The 21,013-nt window shown below is 39.3% G+C and overlaps 1 protein-coding gene across 9 annotated transcripts in view; it reads right to left on the bottom strand.

Annotated features, from left to right (window-relative positions):
- Positions 1-21,013, bottom strand: part of LOC129665668 (ABC-type organic anion transporter ABCA8B-like) — a 72,516-nt gene that overhangs the window by 17,373 nt on the left and 34,130 nt on the right. For 8 of the 9 annotated variants that reach the window (XM_055592475.1, XM_055592474.1, XM_055592470.1 and 5 more), the window contains 13 exons: positions 19,913-20,088; positions 19,221-19,340; positions 18,872-19,010; positions 17,941-18,031; positions 14,994-15,133; positions 14,214-14,333; positions 10,482-10,689; positions 8,672-8,838; positions 7,042-7,175; positions 6,182-6,319; positions 4,320-4,427; positions 2,121-2,294; positions 1,818-1,931 (listed from right to left, as the gene is read on the bottom strand). In XM_055592475.1, coding sequence (XP_055448450.1) covers positions 1,818-1,931; positions 2,121-2,294; positions 4,320-4,427; positions 6,182-6,319; positions 7,042-7,175; positions 8,672-8,838; positions 10,482-10,689; positions 14,214-14,333; positions 14,994-15,133; positions 17,941-18,031; positions 18,872-19,010; positions 19,221-19,340; positions 19,913-20,088 — 1,829 coding nt within the window. The remainder of the gene's footprint in view (positions 1-1,817; positions 1,932-2,120; positions 2,295-4,319; positions 4,428-6,181; positions 6,320-7,041; positions 7,176-8,671; positions 8,839-10,481; positions 10,690-14,213; positions 14,334-14,993; positions 15,134-17,940; positions 18,032-18,871; positions 19,011-19,220; positions 19,341-19,912; positions 20,089-21,013) is intronic. The other variant, XM_055592476.1, reaches the window with a different exon arrangement.

The raw sequence follows: 21,013 nt of genomic DNA on the forward strand, positions 1-21,013 counted from the left end.
TGAATTACTTTACCTATGGACAAGGGAGAGAAGATGGTATGTCTTTCTTTTGCAGGTCAATTTCAGAATAGGATAAGCATTAATTACTGGGGAAATTTGAAATTGACATTTGACTGGGAAAAAGAAAACAATAGCAACAATAGGAGCAGAATTTTTGTTAGCCTTGGGAGTGTAGAAAAATAAGCAGAAATACTACAAGACAAAATTCTGGGAATAGAAAAAATTTCAGATATAAAAACCTTCACATTTTTTTCTTTTAAAAACTTTGTGTTGATCTCTTCAACATTTATGTACTTCCAGAGGTTTTTGTTAGTGTTAAAAAAAAAGATTTGTACAGTTTCTAGAATATTCTTCCTAATTTATCTCTTGTATTTATCATCTACACTGCAAAATACTACCAGCTCCTGGGAGAAGCCGGGGTAGACTCCCCTGTAGGATTTTTGTTCATCCTTTATTTCCTAAAATGTATCATCACACCTTTTATATGTTTGAAATCTTTCTCTTCTCCGGATTTCATCTTTTCATGTTTGATATGTGGGCTGTGAGGCTGTGTGTGTGTGTGTGTGTTTGTGTTTATGGGTTTGCTTATTCCTGAGCATGTGTCACCATTTTGCTAGGCTGCGTAGCCCGTGACCCCTGAGGCTCTGCCTGTCTTCATGCCCTAATACTGAAGTTACGGTCGCATATGCAGCCATCTCTCCCCTCCCCCTTTTCAAACTTGGGTTCGGGAGAGCTAGACTAGGTATTCATGCTCACACAGCAGATATTTCACCCACGGAGACCTCTCCCCAGCCCTAGGTTTTACTTTTTACGTGAAATTTCCGCTCCCGTCTTTATAAACAGCCCTACTCACTATTTCCATAGATCTCATTATTGCTTTATTGTGTAATAGACTCTCACGATGGGAAATAGCACAGAGATCATTTATGCTGAGTTTAATAAACTGTTGTCTATTAACTGTTATCTTTTGGAACTCTTTCAGGGGTGATACGTTCCATTTTCCCTTGCAATCAATCTTCATTTGCAACACACTGTAGAAGCCAATACATTTTCACTCAATTTTAAATAAATGTACTCTTTGTCGTCGTCATTTGCAACACACTGTAGAAGCCAATACATTTTCACTCAATTTTAAATAAATGTACTCTTTGTCGTCATGAAATCACAGGAAATTGCCATGATCATCATATATTACATTTTGGGATGATGTAATTTAGACAAAAATGTGGCTTTGTGGGGTTGATCCTCCAAGGAGTCTGAAAAAGCAGTTTCTATTTTTTCTAATATATTATTTTGATTTATTTTATGTGCATGTACGTGTGTGTTTACAAATGCTTGTGTATATGGGCACATCTAAGGGTTCTGTATCTGAAATCAGAGGAGGGCATCACATCCCCTGGAACTAGAATTACTTGACAGGGGTGCTGCAAACTGAACTTAGGTCCTCTGCAGGAGCCGCGTGCTCTTAACAGTTCAGCTACCTTTCCTGTCCTATAGTCTCAGGTTATAACTAAACCAGTAACAGAAGTGGGGTAAAATCGTGGAGATCTTTCTAATTACTTCCTTTTCAATGATTTTCTGGTTTCCTTCTAAATCAGTATTTTATAGTTTTAGAAACAATGTGGTCTTTCAATGAAAGACAAAGATAGCAACAGGCTGGGGTGGGGAGGTGCAGATTTCCAACGCTCTCTGTCCTTGAGGCTAATGTAAATATTTGGAAACGAAATATCAATGCCCACTTTACCAAGGACATAAAGCATTTGCTTAGAAGTTTATATTGAATATGTACAATAAATGTCAACAGGTAACATACTTACAACAAAGAAGCTGAATGACCAAGTGCCGCTGTTTTTTCTCCCCTTGCGAGAAATGAATGCAATCAGATATGTTAAGAAGATAAGAGATGTGGCGTAGCCAATGGAACAGGGAATCTAAAAGCAACAGGAGTGCAAGGCTCAGTTAGAGAGTCATGTGACCCAGGAAAATACTCAGGCTCCCAAGCATTGCCATGGTACACTCCTAAAGTTGGTGTCCAGCACTGCGCTGCCGGCGAAAGCAGTTTGCATCTTCAACTTTTTCAGTTAATTCATACAATTCGCATGAAGGATATTGGCACTTACTTGTATGACGTGGTTTACAAAAGTAAACTTAGTATTCCCAAAGCTTAAAAGGTAGTCCATTAGATACATAAAAATGAAGACAAAGCAGTAGAGGGGAAGGTCCACCAGTGCCTGCCCTAACCAGTAAGCGGAAGGGAAGAGGCCGGAGACCCGCAGCTGGAACCAGGCTTTGTTCTGTCCAGAGAGAGCAGAGACACAAATTGGGACTTCAGCTTGAGTTTTAAGAAAACCTAGATTGATTCAGTGAATGTTCAAAGTAGATATTTATTTATAATAACTCTGACTACGGCAACAAGTAGTACCCAGGCTAAGAGGTGCAGATGGTCAAGGGGTTTAGCTGTCAATGGGCTGCTTCAGTGAGGTCACACTGAGGACTGAGGTCCATCACATACTTGGGAGGAATATGTGAGGAAGACTTTATATTAACAGAGCTTGAACACCACAGTGTGTGCACAGAGACTTACAGGTATGTGTGTGTGTGTGTGTGTTTGTGTGTGTGTGTGTGTGTGTGTGTGTGTGTGTGTGTGTGTGTGAATGGAAGCTTTAGCTATCCAGAAACTCATTTCCCACTGTGGTGGTTCCTTTGTCTCCATAACCGCACATATACATATGTAATACTCTATAACTGACTCAATTTAACTGTATTTTCTGAGACAGGGTTTAATAGAGCCCATGCCAGTCTTAAACACACTGTGTTCCTGTTCGTCTTGCTTCTCCTAACACCCAGGAATCCATGCACAGTACGCAACCACACCACCAACTGAGCTATATCCTAAACCTTTAAGAAATTTAAAATACACTATATAGCAGACATAATTATATGATAAATATAATTACATATAAATCATATAGGTAACTATACTAACATTGTATACACAGTAATTTATAGCTATTGGCGAGCGCCTGCATTAATACACAATAGTATAGTATACAGTTGCTATATATCATGTATTCTGTAAGTTACAGACACAGTAAAGATTCATTTGAATCTGAAACACAGTACAAGTTAGAATTTACAAGTTGTCGGTTGAACATTGCAATTTTTAAAATACTTATTCCAAGAAGAATTCAATTGTATGCATGCTTATACCAGAATTTTTTTATTAATTTATATCTGGATGGGCATCTAGGTTATTTCAAATCATTGGTTATTGTTAATTAAACTGCTAAAACCATAATATTCAGTCCTTTATGAGTGTGTATAGATGGTTTTTCTCTTTAGGTAAAAAGTTAAAAGTTGCAACAATAACTATTTTTAAGCTTACAAGAAATAGTCCAATTGCAAGGTGATCATGCAATTTACCCAGGTACCAGCTTGCATAAGAGTTTCAGAGATTCCTGTTAATGCCAGTTATTTGAACAAGTCATTTGAACAAGATTCATTTTGTGTAAAATCTTATCTCAATGGGGTCACTTCTCTGATTACTCATTATGTCAGCCATTGTTCTTGAAAATATTTCCCTTCTGTGTCCCTTCTTCAGCAAAATATTTGCTAGAACATTTGTGCATTAAAAAAAATTGATTTAAGGACTCCATACATTTTCAATACCTTTCAGCTTGAAAATCTATTGATGCTAGGTGTATGGATTTAGTTTTGAATTTTGTATTCCATTTGTATAGCTGTATGATTGTACTTAATTACCATACTGAATTACTTAACTGTATTAATTAAAAACTGCATCAGTAGTGTGTGTGAGAGTGTGTGTGTGTGTGTGTGTGTGTGTGTGTGTGTTGTGTACATACACAAGCCTGTGAAGGTGTGAAGGCTATGGCATGCAGATGGAGGTCAGAAGACAACTTTTGGCAGCTGGTTCTTTTCTTCCACTGTGGGTTCTGGGTCTTGAACTCAGGTTCTTAGGTTTACACAACAAAATGCTTTCACCTGATTAACCAATCATCTTGCTCTCCAAATTCTTATTTACTACAACTCTGTACTGAGTCTTGATGTCTTCAGACTTTATTATCTATTTCAAAGTTGTTTTGTTTATTCTAGGTTCTTTGCCTATCTGTAACATTTTATAAGAATTTTCTTCAATCTACAGAGACATGTTTGAACTTACAAAACAGCCAATTAATTTTTATTTGGCCTCTCAATCAAGCATACGTATGTGTCTTCATAAAAGAAGCATTATCATTCTCCTTTCAGCTTCTAACCATAGAAAGTAACTGAAGTTAGAATTACTTGGAATTCATTGTTACCTTATAGTCCCCGACGCTGCTCATGGCGATATAAGGAGGACAAGTGGAGGTCAGGACCAGCCAGAATGCAGAATACCCCAGGTATTCAAATGGATTAGCGTTTATGTTCTGCAAAAGCAAAGCTGAATGAACAAACTCTGAGCTTCTTTTTTTACGGCATAAATTAAATTATTAAATTGATTGTATGCCTTAGGTCTTTGTTGGGATCTCTAGGCTTTTCACTGTGCTTGCAGCTTGTAAGCTTGATTTTGGACTGCCTCACTTCATGCTCAAACTGTTCAGAGAGCACGCAGCAATTCAAAACTTTGCACAGCTGGAAATTATTAACAATACATTTTATGTCAGTTATCCTACGGTTTGCTCTGATGTTAGGTTAAGTCACAGCTGACATCCTCGGTTTTCCAAACTGAGCTTTAAATATCTCAAATGTGGTAGCTGGGCTCAAAAATCATATCAAGTGCTTTGTGCCTCAGGGGGATCCCAAAGCAGAGCTGGAATATGAGGAGGGGGTCTGAAAGGACCAAGCGACCCTATTGTTGGTTGTAGCCACTGCAACTGCCTTCAAGGAAAGGGGATGCACAAACTCTTGAAAGCCATCATCATTTTAAGATTCCCACAGCTTGCTTGATTAACCATATTTTTAAAAAGAATTATAACTACAGACACTAGGCCAGAGAGCTGAATGGGACAGAGTCAGTCATAGATATTCATTTATGTGTTTAAGAAAGTAAGTTGGTAAGTACTTCCTGTGTCCCGGCTTGTCTGTGGGTACAGGTAAATACATTTAAATGTGTTAAAAGATGTAGAGCTGAAGAGATGGCCCAGCTAGTAAGAGTATAGCTTGTTCTCCTAGAGAATCTAGGTTCTATTCCCAGCGCCCACATGATGGCTCATAACCATCTGTACCTCCAGGTTCAAAGAATATGATGGCTTCTGGCCTCAAAGGCCGCACAAGTGGTACACAGGCATATATTCATTCAGGCAAAATACTACATAGAACAATGTTCAAATATTAAGTTAAAAAAAACATTTAAAAATACTAAGTCTGTAATAGGGAGAAGTATTTTTGAGAATAAAGGAATCTTCTCCAAAGATGGTTGCCCAGTTCCTAAATTTGAAGGGTTGTCTATGCTCAATTGATCAGGCCTTGGGTTAGAAATATAATTTTTTTTTGTCCATGTATATGGTGTATGCCTGTTTGCATGTGTGCAGGTATAAGTGGGGTTGCAAAAGTTGATGTGCTTGTCTCTCTCCATTTCTTCTCTGTGTTACATACTGAGGCAGGCTCACTCATTTGAACATAGGTAGGGCAACGTAGTTAGCAGCTTCCCGGGGATCCTCTGTCTCCATCTCCCAGGAGTCCAGACTCCCATAAACCACCGTGACTGTCAGGCAGAGAAATGGATTTTTTTTCTTTGCTTTGTATTTTGGAAAAGCTGGTGTGGTAGGACTAAGGTAGGCCAAAGGACTTGATATTTTTGCAAGAACCAGGAGTGATTATAATAAGAACAGTCTGGAATTCCAGGCTAAGTTTTGTCCAGATCTCTTTGGTAGCATTTGTAAAAGTAGCAATTAATCTCGTTTCTCCTTCCTCCCAATCCCTCCTTTCTTTTCTTCATTCTGTTTGTTCATTACTTTGTGTTAATCACAGTACTGCATGATTTTACTTTTGTCATCTCATATCCTCTTTGGAAAATGATTTAGTTTGCATTTTAAAAAGCCCCAAAATACACTGTTTTTCCAAAGCCACAGTAAGTCAATGTGAATCCAAGTTTTGGTTATGTAATGGTTGACTCCAAAAGGCTATGATTCAGTACTTGAAAGGATGATCTGCAAGGATGCTCCAAAGGACTTGAACTTACCACAAAGTATGTGCTTCTGTCAGTTTGGATGCGTCCTGATGGTTTAACCATTCCAAGCAGCCCATTGCTAAGGATGTCCATCAGAACTGGAAAGCAGTTCAGTCTCTTGGTATTGCATGCAAATGAAAAGCTTTGATTCTACAACATAATGAGTAAGATCGCTTAATTACCAAAGATCTTCTTTTTTTTTTCCCCCTAAAGATATTCAAATTCAGTATTTTAAGATGTGATGATGTTGTCATTGTTTTTTGGTGGTGCTTGGGAACAAATCAAAGACCTCATATATGAGAGTGAGCACTTACAATGAGATACATTTCTGGCCCCACGATCATGTTTTTAAAATGGTCTCAAATAATAACAAAAGAATCCCACAAATTATATAAGCAAATTACAGTTTCAAAAATGAACCAAAATGCTGTGTAAATAAAAGCAAACACTGGCATAAGTAAAACAAAGCATGTTTGAAGTAAAACAAAGCCATGTAATAAATCTGCCAAGTGGCTTGCTTCAGGCTAGAATTATTTTTGAAATGTTTATTGTCACAAACAAAACAGTATTTCTAAAACATATATGGCATAAAAATCTATAAAAAGAAATATGAATTTTCTGGTCTCAAATATAACATTAAGTATGAATAATTAATGAACTTGAATAAAGTATATATTTTGCTAATATGCATGGGTTTTGTTGGCGAATGTGATAGACGCAAGAATTATTTATTATATTAATGAATAAGGTTCACGAAGCAAAAATAAAAAGTATTTGCTTGGGTTTCTATATCTGAGGCTGAAGACCTGAGTATTTGAGTGCTAGATTATCTTTCTACCTTGGTGGAAATTCTCAGCTAGAGCCCAGCGTACCTTCTCGTTACCAGACACAATAAGGGCCCCATTGTAGGATGGGTCATCTGTGCCATCTCTGGCTCCAGAAGCGTCGACTTCCAAAGCTATGTTCTGCCGCTCCACAGAGTGGATGAAGTCGTCAATGCTTGCCCCTAAGATGTCATTCAACATATTAGGTATTCAAAGCTAGAGAAGTCCATGTTAAGTTTTTCAGCTCAACGACTGCTAAATTATTATAAAGGCTGCAACATGCGCTTTTCCACATAGTAACCCCATTGCTGTGAACTGAATGTCAGTTTGTTGCTCTGGGAATTCATGCTACAACAAGTGTATTTACATAAACACTCTTTCCTAACATATGGCTCTTGAAATAGCTTTCCCTCCCCTAGAATCTTGCCATGAATAGCTACAGGAGTTTTAATGGCAGATGATTTCTAACCATTAAACTTATAAAAACTGAATTCACTCTTACTAGGTTATTACTTGATTTTCAAATAGTTTCCTGATGTAGGAAGGCCACCTGGTGATGTGGCTTTGTAGACCTTATACCCAGACAAACCACCAGTGTGGAACAATTTGTCAAAACTTGGCTAGTTAATTATCTTTTGAAACTGTGGAGACAATTATGTCTTAAAGCATGTGCAGAAAACGAAGAAGCATGTATTTAAGAAAATCTACTAAAATTGGCAAGTGCACACCTCCAAAAAAGTCAGTGAGCACACGAGAAGACCCTCAATACCCCATTAACAAAACACAATAGGAACCAGTAGAGAAAATGGGCTAAGGAGATGGTTTGGTCAATAAAGTGCTTGCTGAGCAAGATGAAGATTTGAGTTTCATCCCCAGCACCCTCCCAAAATTCCAGGTGTGTTGGTACATATTTATAACACCAGGACAGCTGAGGCAGAGTCAGGCAGGTCTCTGGAGCTCATTGGACAGGCAGCACAATGAATTCAAGGTTTGTGAGAGATGGTTTTAAATAATAAAAATTGGAGAATGACCGAGGAAAACATCCAGTGTTGGCCTCTGGCCTCTGCAAGGACACTCATGCATGCACAACCTTATTTACAAAGGCATGCACATAAATAAAAAAAAAATACATCCACACAAAACAGAAGAAATCATGTGACATTCATGATAGGTATAAAAAGACAGGAATGAGTATCATCCAAGATGTATAGAAATTAGAACACATTAATCGCTAGTATACACATACACTTCCTTTAAAAAGAGTTTGTTGGGTTCTTAAGGGTTTAGACATATGCATTACATGGTATAACAATTCCACTTCTAAAAGGATACCCCAAAGAAATGAAAAGTCTTTACAAAAAAAAGGCATGATCATATTTAGAAGTATTATTTATAACAGCCATTTGTTGGGGATATATCCAGGTGATATTTACAGGTGAATGATAAACACGATGTGATGTATGCACATAATAGAAAACTATTTAACACTATTTTAATTAAAATGAGACTATACAGTATCAGATAGCTCTCTGACATTTTTGAACAAAATGTGTTTAAGTAGATTGTCTTGTTCCCTGGCTCTCCATTCTGCTACCTTTGACCTCCCTTACAACCTCCCCACCTCTGCTCAGCACTTTTAGAATGAAAAATACATATGTAAATTGTAACCGTGTATTACCTGTCTTATTGATGACCAATAACTGAGTGAGGGTGTCCTGGGGAGGTTGTCCAGGAGCAAGGAAGTACAAGTGAGGGGAGAGTTCCCAAGAGTAACTGATTTGATGTACTTTCATCCTGATGTGCTCAAAAAGAATAGGGAAAAATCCAACCGCCAGAACCAAGAGCCTGCACAGAATAGAACTGTCACTATGAGCATACTGGGATTGGTTAACTAATTACAAACGTTAACCGGGTAACTCTCTGCCTACATTTAGATTATTTTGCCCCTGTCCCAGTTTGAAATTGGGGGGGGGGGTAAACTGTAGCTTTACTCTTTGGTCAGCTCTCTTCTACCCTTGGGTATCCCATACCATGTATCTTGTGGGTATACAGCCCCCATGATCCGGACATTCAGACCCCGCCTATCTCACAAATCCTGCATGATTCTCCTCCTCTCATCATTTTCCACCACCCGTTTTCTTCATATCCACTTCACTTCCCACAGTTTCTACTTTTTATAAATGACCACATGCTCTCTTTATTCTCCAGACTTATGTTTTACTTAATTTTTAGCTTATTCTGAACAACCATTAATTATTTAATAATGTAATTAATTTGTACATATTAATTATCAACTAATAATAATTATATTTACTTTCTTTTACTCCATATTCCAAATAAGTTGACCAATCCTAAAATGCTGCCATCATATTTACTATTTTGAAACCTCCCTCTGTGCCTAATTTCTAAATATGTCTTGTCTGAAATCTTTTCAAACACCTGGCATCCATTCTTTCTTTGCTCTCTGTAGGCTTTGTTACTCACAGTTGATAGTGTAATGTTAATTTTCATCTTAAATAATTCTATTTCCTATCAACATCTTGTATAATATTTATTGAGACTGAATTACGTGCTAGGATGTATGTCTCCATTTATTAATTTAAAGCACAAAGATCATGGCACTGGAGGGATAGCCCAGTGGTTAAGAGTCTTTGCCGTGCAATCTCAAGAACTGGAATTTGTATCCCGGCATTCACTTACCAAGCCAGTTGTTCTGCATATACCTGTAATCCCAGATCAAGAAGGAATGGGACCAGGAGTATGCCTAGGGCTTGCTGGCTTCTGGCTTGAACAAAAAGATGTGAACCTCAGGTTCAGAGAGACCCTGCCTCAAAGGAGCAGGCAGAGAGCAATAGAAGAGGACACCGGACATCCTCTTCTGGCATGCACAGGTTCATGCACCCACAAATGCATGTATGTACACGATCATACACATACATATAAATGGATCAATGAATCTGATAAAAATACAATTGTAAAACAAAAGTAACTTATTGATATGCAAGGTATCACAGACATCCTCATAGTAATGGAAGATGATTGATATGAGCCTTTAAGTCAAGGATGGTATTTGTTATGTGCAGGGTAGGAGTGGGTAGCAAGTTACTGGCGTTAAAGAAGGCTAGAGGATGCCTGACAGCCAGAACAACGCTAGTAAGATGAGGACAAATCATCAGATCTGGGTCGCTGATATGTGGATTCTGGGAGATGGGATCTCTGCCATGTGTCTGATATCCCAGAGTGGAGAATTTGAAAGACAAGAAATATACAAGGAAACTTATATCACTTCAGATTTTCCTTTATGCTCATCTTAGAAACATTATAAGTTCCATCACCTAGTCTCCTAATAGAGAATCATTAGGACCAGTGACTAAGCTATTAGCAATGCTTATTTAGGTTTATAGATGCAGGGAATGCTTTCTCTTCTTTCCCCACCTTCGTTACCTCTGGTGTTCTGTAAGAGAGAGCTAGAGCATCCTGATACTCACAGAGACAAGAAAGTTTTCTTTTCATGCTTTAACTTCAACAAGCGGACCTTTGCAATTGCACAGATTTGCCGTCTCCAGAGAGCCAGACTATTTGTCACTGTTTTCATTTCTGTAAGTGAAGAGAGAATCTGCTCCATCTCTGTAAGTCTTTCTGTGTCCCCAGATCTCTCTGTTTGTCCTGTATGTCCTTCTCCCGCGATGTCAACCTCTGCCAAACAATTTGTAAAAGGAGGCAATTTGTAAAAACACGCTCCAGGCATGCACGGCTGAAGCTGCTGTGTGGGTGAGCTTTTACTGATGCTCCAGCATACAGTCCTCTGTGCTCCTCCTACATTATATGGCATTACTGGCTACTGCTTTGGGCTGGAAAGAGGCAAAAAGATACATTTATTGAACAAAGGGGGTTGTTAAAAAGGAGGATTGTGTGTACAGAAAGTATATAAAGCAATTTCTAGGTGTGACATGGCTGCTGTACACATTGACTCACAGTAGCCTTGGTGACCAGCACAGGGTCAAGCTGGTAAATTTCAGCATGGATGGAGGAGGGGCTCATGGCACCCCCACCCCTGGTAGAGAAGCAATGGACAGTTGATGGCAGCTGAGGGAGTGAGAGTCAATCTTCTGTGTTCCAGCTACTAGTATATGCCATGTTCCAGTGGTGGCTACACATCCATGTACACACACACACACATATATACATGTACATATATATGTGTGTGTACATGTATATATATATGTGTATGTGTGTGTTTGCAGATATACATATATACATATTCTGTTGTGAGAGGGAATCTTAGAGTTGTTTTGACTGATCACTAAGGAAGTTGAGCATTTCTTTATTTGCCTCTGAGCCATTCAAGACTCCTCTGTTGAGAATTCTCTGTTTAGTTCTGTGCCTGATTTTTAAATTGGGTTCTTTTGTTTACTGGTGCTTGATTTCTTGAGCTCATTATGTATTTTGGATATTAGCCCTTTGTTGGAAGTAGGATCTGTGAAGATCTTTTCCCAACCTGTAGATTGTCTTTTTGTTCTATTGACAGAGTTCTTTGCCTTATAGAAGCTTTTCTGTTTCAAAAGATCCTATTTATTAATTGTTGATCTTAGAACTTGAGGTGCTGGTGTTCTTTCAGAAAGTTGTCTCCTGTGTCAATGAACTAGAGGCTCTTCCCCACTTTCTCTCCTAATAGATTTAGTTTATCTTGTGTTATATTGAGTGCATTGATCCACTTGGATTTTAGTTTTGGCCAGGGATAAAAATAGCCACAGAGTACAAGATAAGCATCTACGAAGCAAAGACCCAAAGAAGATAAGTAATATGTATGTAAGTGAGGGTGCATACATCCCACTCAGAAGGAGAGACAGAATAGACAGAGGTAGTGGCTGAAGAGAGGGAACAAGGGAGGAGAGGGGGTGCAGAGAGTTAATGGTGTGGAGATCAGACGTGAGGAGAGCAAGGGCGAGAGGACAGAGGCCTGTAGAGAAAAGAGAAACTGAGGGTGGGGACATCTCTGTGACAAGCTGGAGACCTAAGTCAGGGAAGGCTCCTGGGAGGATATGGGGGGGACTCAAGCAGAGATTTCTAGTAGCAGAGGCCATAGAGGCTGAAGAGGACATCCTCTAACTAGACTAGTCTCCTAGTAGAGGGAAGGGAACACCAACCCACCCACAAAAACTTCCACTCAAAATTTACCCTGCCTAGAAGATATGCAGGGATAAAGATAGAGCAGAGATTGAGGAATGCCAACCAATGTCTGGCCCAACCAAAGACCCACCCTATAGGAGAGTGCCAACCCCTGACACTATGAATCATAATCAGCTAAGCTTGCAGACAGGAGACTGTCAGGAGTTGTCCTCTGAGAGGCTCTACCCAGTAGTGCCTCAAAACGTATGCTGAGACTCACAGACAAACATTGTTTGAGGCATAGAGAGTCTTGGGGAATAGTGGCAGGAAAGAGAAAGGGACCCAGAAATAATAATAATAATAATCAAAAGAACAACAGAGCCAACTAACCAGGGCCTAGAGGGGCTCGCTGAGACTGAAGCATCAACCAAACATCATGTGTGAACCGGACCTAGGCCCCCTACAAAGGTGTAGTAGATGGGCAGCTTATACCTCATGTAGATCCTCTAGTAAAGGAAAGTAGGGACTTCTTTGGACACAGACTCCCTTGCTAGCTCTTTGATCACTTTCCCCTGGCAAGACTGCCTTGCTAGGTCACAGGCGAAGAGGACATGCTCAGTCCTGACGCAACTTGATGAGCTGGGGTGGATGGGAAAGGGAAGAAAAAGGGGAGGATGGAAGAAGAGAAGATGGGACTGGAAGGGGAGGAGGGATGAGGCTTCGAGGATGTAAAGTGAATAAAATAAATAAACAAGAAAAAAGAGCACATGGAATCAATATGACAGTGTTAAACATAACCACTTTCATTTTTTTTTAATTTTATTTTTTTCTTATCAGTTACATTTTATTAACTCTGTATCCCAGCCGTGTCCCGATCCCTCATTCCCTCCCAGTCCCTCCCTTCCTCCCTCATCTCCACCGTGCCCCTTTCCAAGTCCACTGATAGGGGAGGACCTCCTCCCCATTCATCTGATCCTGTTTTATCAGGTATCTTCAGGACTGGCTGCAAAGCTCTCCTCTGTGGCCTAACAGGACTGCTCCTCCCTTGGGGGGTGGGGAGGCCAAAGAGCCAGTCATTGAGTTCCTGTTAGAAATAGTCCTTGTTCCCCTCACTATGGGAAACCAATTGGTTACTGAGCTACCACAGGCTACATCTGAGCAGAGGTTCTAGGTTACATTCATACATGGTCCTTGGTTGCATGTCAGTCTCAGAAAAGACCCTGTGCCCAGATAAATTTGGTAACCACTTTCAAATATAAACATTCCACCATCTCCCATGGCAAGTATATTGAGAAGCGTAACAAAAGGTAAAATTTAACTACATGCTGTTTTCCAGAAATGCATCTTGATTTCAAAGCAGAAGAGGAAATTAAAGTGGGACAATATACTGTATATTAAAGATGTAGCATCCATACCAATACCAGACAGCTCAGGATGAGCGCCCTTATCAGAGATTAAAAGAGGCCTCACACAGGGATGATGAAAGGCAATTCATACAAGAGACATACAGATTCTACTTACACATGAACTGAATAACAGAAACTCAAAACACACCATCTCCCTATTCAAAGGGAGTAAAGCCCAGGACTAGACATGTCTAGGCTTAGAGTTGGGATTTTAATAGATCTCACTTACAAATAATAGAAGATATAGGCAAACAGACAAGTAAGCGTGAGTGATGTGATCATCTGCCTCTGCCTGTTTGTACAATTTGCCACAATAGTTATGCAGGTATACATAGTCTACATGTTTGTAGTCCTATAATACACACATGCATCTATGTGTTATATGTTCATAAATGTTTTAAATGGATAAGAAGCAGCCACCAAGTAACCCAAATTCTGATTCAATAATACAGCCCAATAGGTTGAAAAGATTTTTAATCAAAGGTTATATTTTATGGCTCCAGTAAAAAATTCAACATTAATAATGAGAAGAATGATTTTAGACAAGGCGATATTGACAAAGGATGAATGGACACTTTATACAGTCTTGCCTAAAAATAACAGAACCTTGCACTTTGTAATCTTTTCTTTAGAACCAAAAACAAAAACAAAAACAAAAAAGCCAAACAAACAAATAAATAAAAAAAGGTTTCACATTTTAGTTACCTGATTCATCAATTGCCGATTTTCCTTCTAGCTTCAGGAACACCTCATTCAAAGTTGTCACGGAAACACCATAGTTCTCAATTCCCAGTCCAGGACAGCTATCAAGACTCCGGTAAAGATCTACAGGGCACATACAGCAGTGAGTCACCACGGCCAAAACCACGTGAACTGAGAATATATTTTCAAACTAAGAAATGCAAATTATAGTTAACTAGCACAGAAACTAACATTGGGTAAATTATTCCAGTTTTCTAATTCTAGGTCTTATTTTGTCTCACATTTGTGTTATAACTTCAAATATACTCTCTTGTGGTCAGTTACCTATATTCATTTACATTTTTATTTGAATTTCATTTTAGTTTTGCTTTTACAATTTACTTAATTACATAATTTGGTTTTCTCAACTTTAAGCTTGGTTAATTTAAGAGGCTATTCCAGAGGACATACACAAATGGGATCCACTTATGCTGTAACCAGCAAAGAAGAAAAAAAGGACTAAAGTGTTTCGGGCTGTGAGTCCTAAGATACTATGATAACCACAAAGAGGAAGCAAAGGCTGAAGGGAGTTCTCTAATATGTTCAAGCATTTCAACCCCAAAACTACAATAGAATGTTTCCCAGTATGGATAAAATCTCGTTCTTCTGTTATTCTTTTGATCACATTTTTAACATCTGAAGATGTCATAAGTTCTCAGTAGAGTATAGTTATACAGCGATCACTACAACTATTACTGTAAATATTATATCCAAACCTCATTCTGTTGCGTCCATGCACATTACCTGGAAATTTGTAGGTTGTGTCTAAGGGTAATGTAAAGACAAGTTTCCCTTCACCTTCGGCCGATAACGTAGCCTCAGGGATGTGCTGTCTAACAAGCGATGTGACGTTTTCTGGAATGCAGACTTCGTTCAGCTGCAAACTGTTATTTTAAAAAAGACAGATGTTAGGTGACATAGTCTATAACAGAATGAGAAGAGTGGCTAATTTCTTTGGGCAAGAAAAGTCAATCAAAATACAGTGGAAGATCAGAAGTCATGTAAAAGTCATGTAAACATGACAAAAAAAAAAGACAACAAAGGGATCATAGAAAGGAGTATGGTGTTGGGTAGGGGAGTGTGCAGGGCATGGAAGCCATGATAGGGTAGGCCACCCCATGTCACTTGGCTGCTTAGTTTAGGCTCCAGGGAGTAGAATGGAACCATTGGGATTTTGTTGTTGCTGTCGTTTGTCTTGCTGCATTTATGTTTATTTTATTTTTTAAGAATAGATGGACAACTCAGAAAATTAATGGAATCAATTAAAAATTGTATTATAAATAATCAATACAAAATTCAAAGTTTAAGATAAATGATTATCATAATGCATGGTGACAGGTTTAGCTTTGGACAATAGATTTAAGTTAACAGTATCCAGGCTCAACTATTGACTTATTAACCTATTGTTATGGTATAATGCTTTTCTTTTTTTAAATTTATTTATTTATTATGTGCTATTGTTTTTTTATTTTTTGTATTAATTACAGTTTATTCACTTTGTATCCCAGCTGTAGTCCTCTCTCTCTTTCCCTCTCAAGCCCACCCTCCCTCTCTCTCCTCATTTCCTCCTATGCCCCTCTCCAAGTCCTCCTCCCCTTCCATCTAACCTTAGTCTATCAGGTCTCATCAGGACTGCTTGCATTGCTTTCCTCTGTGGTTTGGTAAGGCTGCTCTACATTCAAGGGGAGGTAATCAAAGAGCCAGCCACTGAGTTATGTCAGAGACAGGCCCTGTTCCCCTTACTAGGGTACCGACTTGGACACTGAGCTGTCATGGGCTACATCTGTGCAGAGGTTCTAGGTTATTTCCATGAGTATCAGTATCAGATAAAGACCCCTGGGTCCAGATTTCTTGGTTCTGTTGCTCTCCTTGTGGTGCTCCTGTCCCATCCAGGTCTTTCTATCTCCCCCTTCTTTCATAAGATTCCCTGCACTCTCCCCAAAGTTTGGCTATGAGCCTCAGCATCTGCTTTGATACCCTACTGGGTAGAGTCTTTCAGAGGCCCTCTGTGGTAGGCTCCTGTCCTGTTCTCTGTTTTCTCCCTCTTCTGATGTCTATCCTGTTTGCCTTTTTGAGTGAGGATTGAGCATCTTACCCGGAATCCTCCTTCTTGCTTAGCTTACTTAGGTGTACAGATTTTAGTATGTTTATCCTTTATTATATGTCTAATATCTACTTATAAGTGAGTATACGCCATGTGTGCCTCTCTGCTTCTGGGATACCTCACTCAGGATGATCTTTTCTAGTTACCATCATTTGTCTGCAAATTTCATGATTTCCTTGTTTTTAATTGCTGAGTAGTATTCTATTGTGTAAATGTACCAATTTTTGTACCATTCCTCAGTTAAGGGCATCTGGGTTGTTTCCAGATTCTAACTATTATGAATGAAGCTGCTATGAACATGGTTAAACAAATGTCCTTGTTGTGTACTTGAGCATATTTTGGATATATGCCTAGGAGTGATATAGCTGGATCTTGAGGAAGCACTATACCAATTTGTCTGAGAAAGCGCCAGAATGATTTCCAAAGTGGTTGTACAAGTTTACATTCCCACCAGCAATGGAGGAGGGTTCCTCTTTCTCCACATCCTCTCCAGCAGGTGTTGTCACTTGAGTTTTTGATCTTAGCCATTCTAATGGGTGTAAGGTGAAACCTCAGGGTTGTTTTGATTTGCATTTCCCTAATGACTAAGGGTGTTGAGTTTAAGTGTTTCTCTGCCATTTGATAATCCTCTATAGAGAATTCTCTCTTTAACTCCATGTCCCATTTTTTTAAATTGGATTGCTTGATTTATTGCTTTTTAACTTCTTGAGTTATTTATATATTCTGGATATTAGCCCTCTGTTAGATATAGGGTTGGTGAAGATCCTTTCCCAGTCTGTAGGCCATATTCATGGATCAGTAGGATTAACATAGTGAAAATGGCCATCCTGCCAAAAACAATCTACATATTCAATGCAATTACCATCAAAATACCAACACAATTCTTACAGACCTTGAAAGAACAATTCTCAACTTCATATGGAAAAACAGAAAAACCCAGAATTGCTAAAACAATCCTGTACAACACATCATCTGGAGGTATATCCATCCCTGATATCAAGCTGTACTACAGAGCAATAGTAATAAAAACAGCATGGTGCTGGCATAGAAACAGAATGGTAGATCAATGGAACCTAAAAGAAGACCCAGAAATAAACCCACACACCTATGGATACTTGATTTTTGACAAAGTAGCCAAAACCTGTTCAATGGAAAAAAGACAGCATCTTCAACAAATGGTGCTGGTCTAAGTAGATGTCTACACATAGAAAAATGCAAATAGATCCATATTTATAATCTTGCACACAACTAAAGTCCAAGTTGATCAAAGACCTCAACATAAAACCAGACACACTAAATCTGTTAGAAGAAAAACTGGGGAAGAGCCTTGACCTCATTGGCACAGGAGACAACTTCCTGAACAGAACTCCAACAGCACAGGCTCTAAGAGCAACAATCAATAACTGGGACCTCATGAAACTGAAAAGCTTCTGTAAAGCAAAGGACACTGTCGTCAGAAAAACATGGCATAATGCTTTTCAAAGTTTATGTTCTGGAGTTTTAACTCCCAACCCAACAGTGTTGAAAGGCAGGACTTTCAAGAGGTTCTTGGTTCACAAGGGCTCTGTGACCTTACCAAGTCCTTACCTTAAGTGATACCCAAGCCCCCATTTCTTCTTCAGAAACAGAGACGAGCCTGCACACTTCAGCTTCCCCTTGGAGATGAACACTTTCCTGTCTGAAGAGGAAGAAGCAAAGAAGAAAGTCTGTTCAGAGGTGGGTCATTTGTTTTTTGAGAAAAGGCAGACAGTTGTTTACATGATCTAAAATCCAATCCAGGAGCGTCTCCAGACCAGGCTTAATGAAGACTACATGAATCATAGCCCTCAATCCCTTCTTAGGCTTATTTCTCATTGGTAACCTCATCAGGGAGACTAAACCGTGTGGGTTTATATTATACATTTTAATAGACCATGCATTAAAAGTATTTGAATGTTTCAAGTGGATTTAACTCAATTCTGAACGAAGGAATTAAGCTCTTAGAATGTAGACTTCATTTCCTTCACAGTGAGTTTCTTGGCAGGTCCTTGACGCCAAGCAACTTAAAGACACAGCACTTAGAAGATATACTGAGAGCTGGAGAGCTAGGTCAGTTACTAAAGTGCTGGCTGTGCAAGCTGAGGATCGTGGGCCTCAGAACCCATGGAAAAAGCTGAGTTTGATGATTTGCAATTCCGTCACCCTGAGGTTGAGATGGAGAGAGAGATCATTGGGGCTTACTAGCCAGCCGGCCTAACCCACAGGGAGACCCTGTCTCACCAAACAAGGTAAAGAGCTCCCGAGGAACAACGTCTGGGGGTGGCCTCTGGGCTGCACATGCACATACATACATGTGTTCCTGCACACACATGAACACACAAGCACACACACATGCGCATACATGATTCAATAAAATAATCGATGTTCATATGTTTGTGCTAAGTTCACATCTTCACCATGTGTTTGGATGCGCAGGATAAAATGCAGCTGTTGAGAAGGCTAGTCCTAAGATCCCTGGATGAAGTCACCAACGAATTACCGGCCAGAATGTCAGCCTCGTCCATGAACTGAGTGCTGAAGAGGACCACGCGGTCTGCTTTGCGCTCCTTCAGGAGATTCCACACCCGGTGCCTTGAAAAGGGATCCAGGCCAGCAGTGGGCTCGTCCAGTAGGAAAATCTAGAGGAGGGAAGGGACAGCATTTTCCTCTGAAGCAAAAAGTTCTTTCAGGGAGCAGCGCAGTGTTCCTTACTGTCTAGGTTTAAAAGGATAGTGTGTCAAGTTTCCTCTTGTACTGCACATTCTAAACATTTCTACCACATAGATCCTTTGCAAATGCAAGTTTTGAATTTTTGCTGAAAATTGCCTGTAAAATCTGGTCTGACTTACTTGAGAATCTCCTAAAATGGCAATTCCAAAAGTTAACTTTCTCTTCTGTCCACCACTTAGGTTTTGAGCAAGGGTATCCTGAATATTCTTCATTTCCAATTCTACCAAAACTCTTTGCACCTGAAAAAAAAAAAAAAAAAGACAAGAGTTAAATCATACACAGAACATTTTCTTTCTTTCTTTCTTTCCTTCTTTCTTTCTTTCTTTCTTTCTTTCTTTCTTTCTTTCTTTCTTTCTTTCTTCCTTCCTTCCTTCCTTCCTTCCTTCCTTCCTTCCTTCCTTTCTTTCCTTCTTTTTCTAGCTCATAAGTTCAAAGCTGTTCATTGTGACGGACAAAAGCATAGACAGTGGAGTCAAAGGTTCTGGGCTTGAATGACAGTTCATGTTAACCTATGAAACAAGCCTGCTCCAGTCATTTGCTTTCTTCAAACTTCATCTTCTTATGTGCAAGATGGAGGGAACAATGACATTTATCTCATAAGGTATAAACGATCATTTGCATTCAAAGTTAAGCAAAATGCACCCTATACATTATGTATAAATATTCTTGTTTAAATTAGATTTCCTATGTAACAACACACACCACCGATTTATACACAGAAATTGGAAAAAAAATGCATCTTAAAACAAATGGGTTTTAATATTCACACTTGGGCCAAAAAAAAAAAAAGTTCCTAAACGTATGTATGTACCTCTTTCTCCACTTCTTGGGGTGGAATTCCTCTTATTTTAGCAAAAAGCCTGAGGTTTTCTCTCACAGTAAGGAAGCCAAATTGCACATTGGATTGTGGACAAACTCCGGTTATCCTGAAGATGTTTTCTAGGTCAGCCATTTCTGAGAGCTTATTATTGTAGATGGTGACAGAGCCTGTCATAAAGATCAGCTGTTAGTGCCGAGACAGTTGAGCCAATGAAAGTATTTATAAATAAAAACACCCAATTTGTTAATTCACTTTTAGATATATAACTTCATCTTCAAGGTTTATTTAACCCAGCCTTCAGGTTTTTTTGGAGTGTGTATGTGTTTCATATGTGTAAATGCATGTGTATGTGTGAGTGTGTGGACATGTACATGTGAGCCCATGTACATGGAGGCTGATGTCAGTGGCTTCCTCAGCCATAAAGCCCCCTTGGGATCTGAAGCTCATGGTTGTCTAGTCTTGCGGGCCATCTAGTCAGCGATGACCAGCTGGTGGCTGGTATTTCTCTCTATAATTTAACGCTTAATCCTTCAGGTTGGTAGCCTTGCAGGTTGGGGCTCTCTCTGTACAGTTTCACTCTTAAACTTCCAGGCTGGTACTGTTGCTACTTGGGGCTCTCTTTATATACAGCTTAACTTTCTATATACAGTTTAACTTTATGTACAGTCTAACTCGCAGGGGCTGCTGGTCGCGAGAGCCTCTAAAGGAAAAGAGAGGCAGCAGGGAATTAGACCCTGAACTTTTAGATTTAAGGTCTGAAGCTTTATCAATTGAGAGATGCAGGCCTTCTGGTTTCTCCACCACCAAAACAGCTCTCTGGCTAAAATTTTTATTATTTAACAGCAGAGGGTCTTAATCAGTTAAGCTGGGTGGCTCTTTTAAGTGCGAGTACAAGTGGCCGCAGCCTTGACAATTTCTTGTTGTAAATACAAGGTATTGTAAAAAGAAAAATCTTAATTCCTTTTAACTTGCTGGCTCAGCAGTGAACAGTGGCTTGCTGGAAGCCAGAGTCCTAATTAAGAAGGCCGATAAAACACTCTGGGCCGCTTATCACTTACTAAACTTACTAAGCAAAGAAGGGTGCAAAAACAT

The sequence above is a fragment of the Psammomys obesus genome, unplaced genomic scaffold (genome assembly GCF_907164565.1).
Source record: "Psammomys obesus unplaced genomic scaffold, mPsaObe1.curated_primary_1811, whole genome shotgun sequence".
Taxonomy (NCBI): Eukaryota; Metazoa; Chordata; class Mammalia; order Rodentia; family Muridae; genus Psammomys; species Psammomys obesus.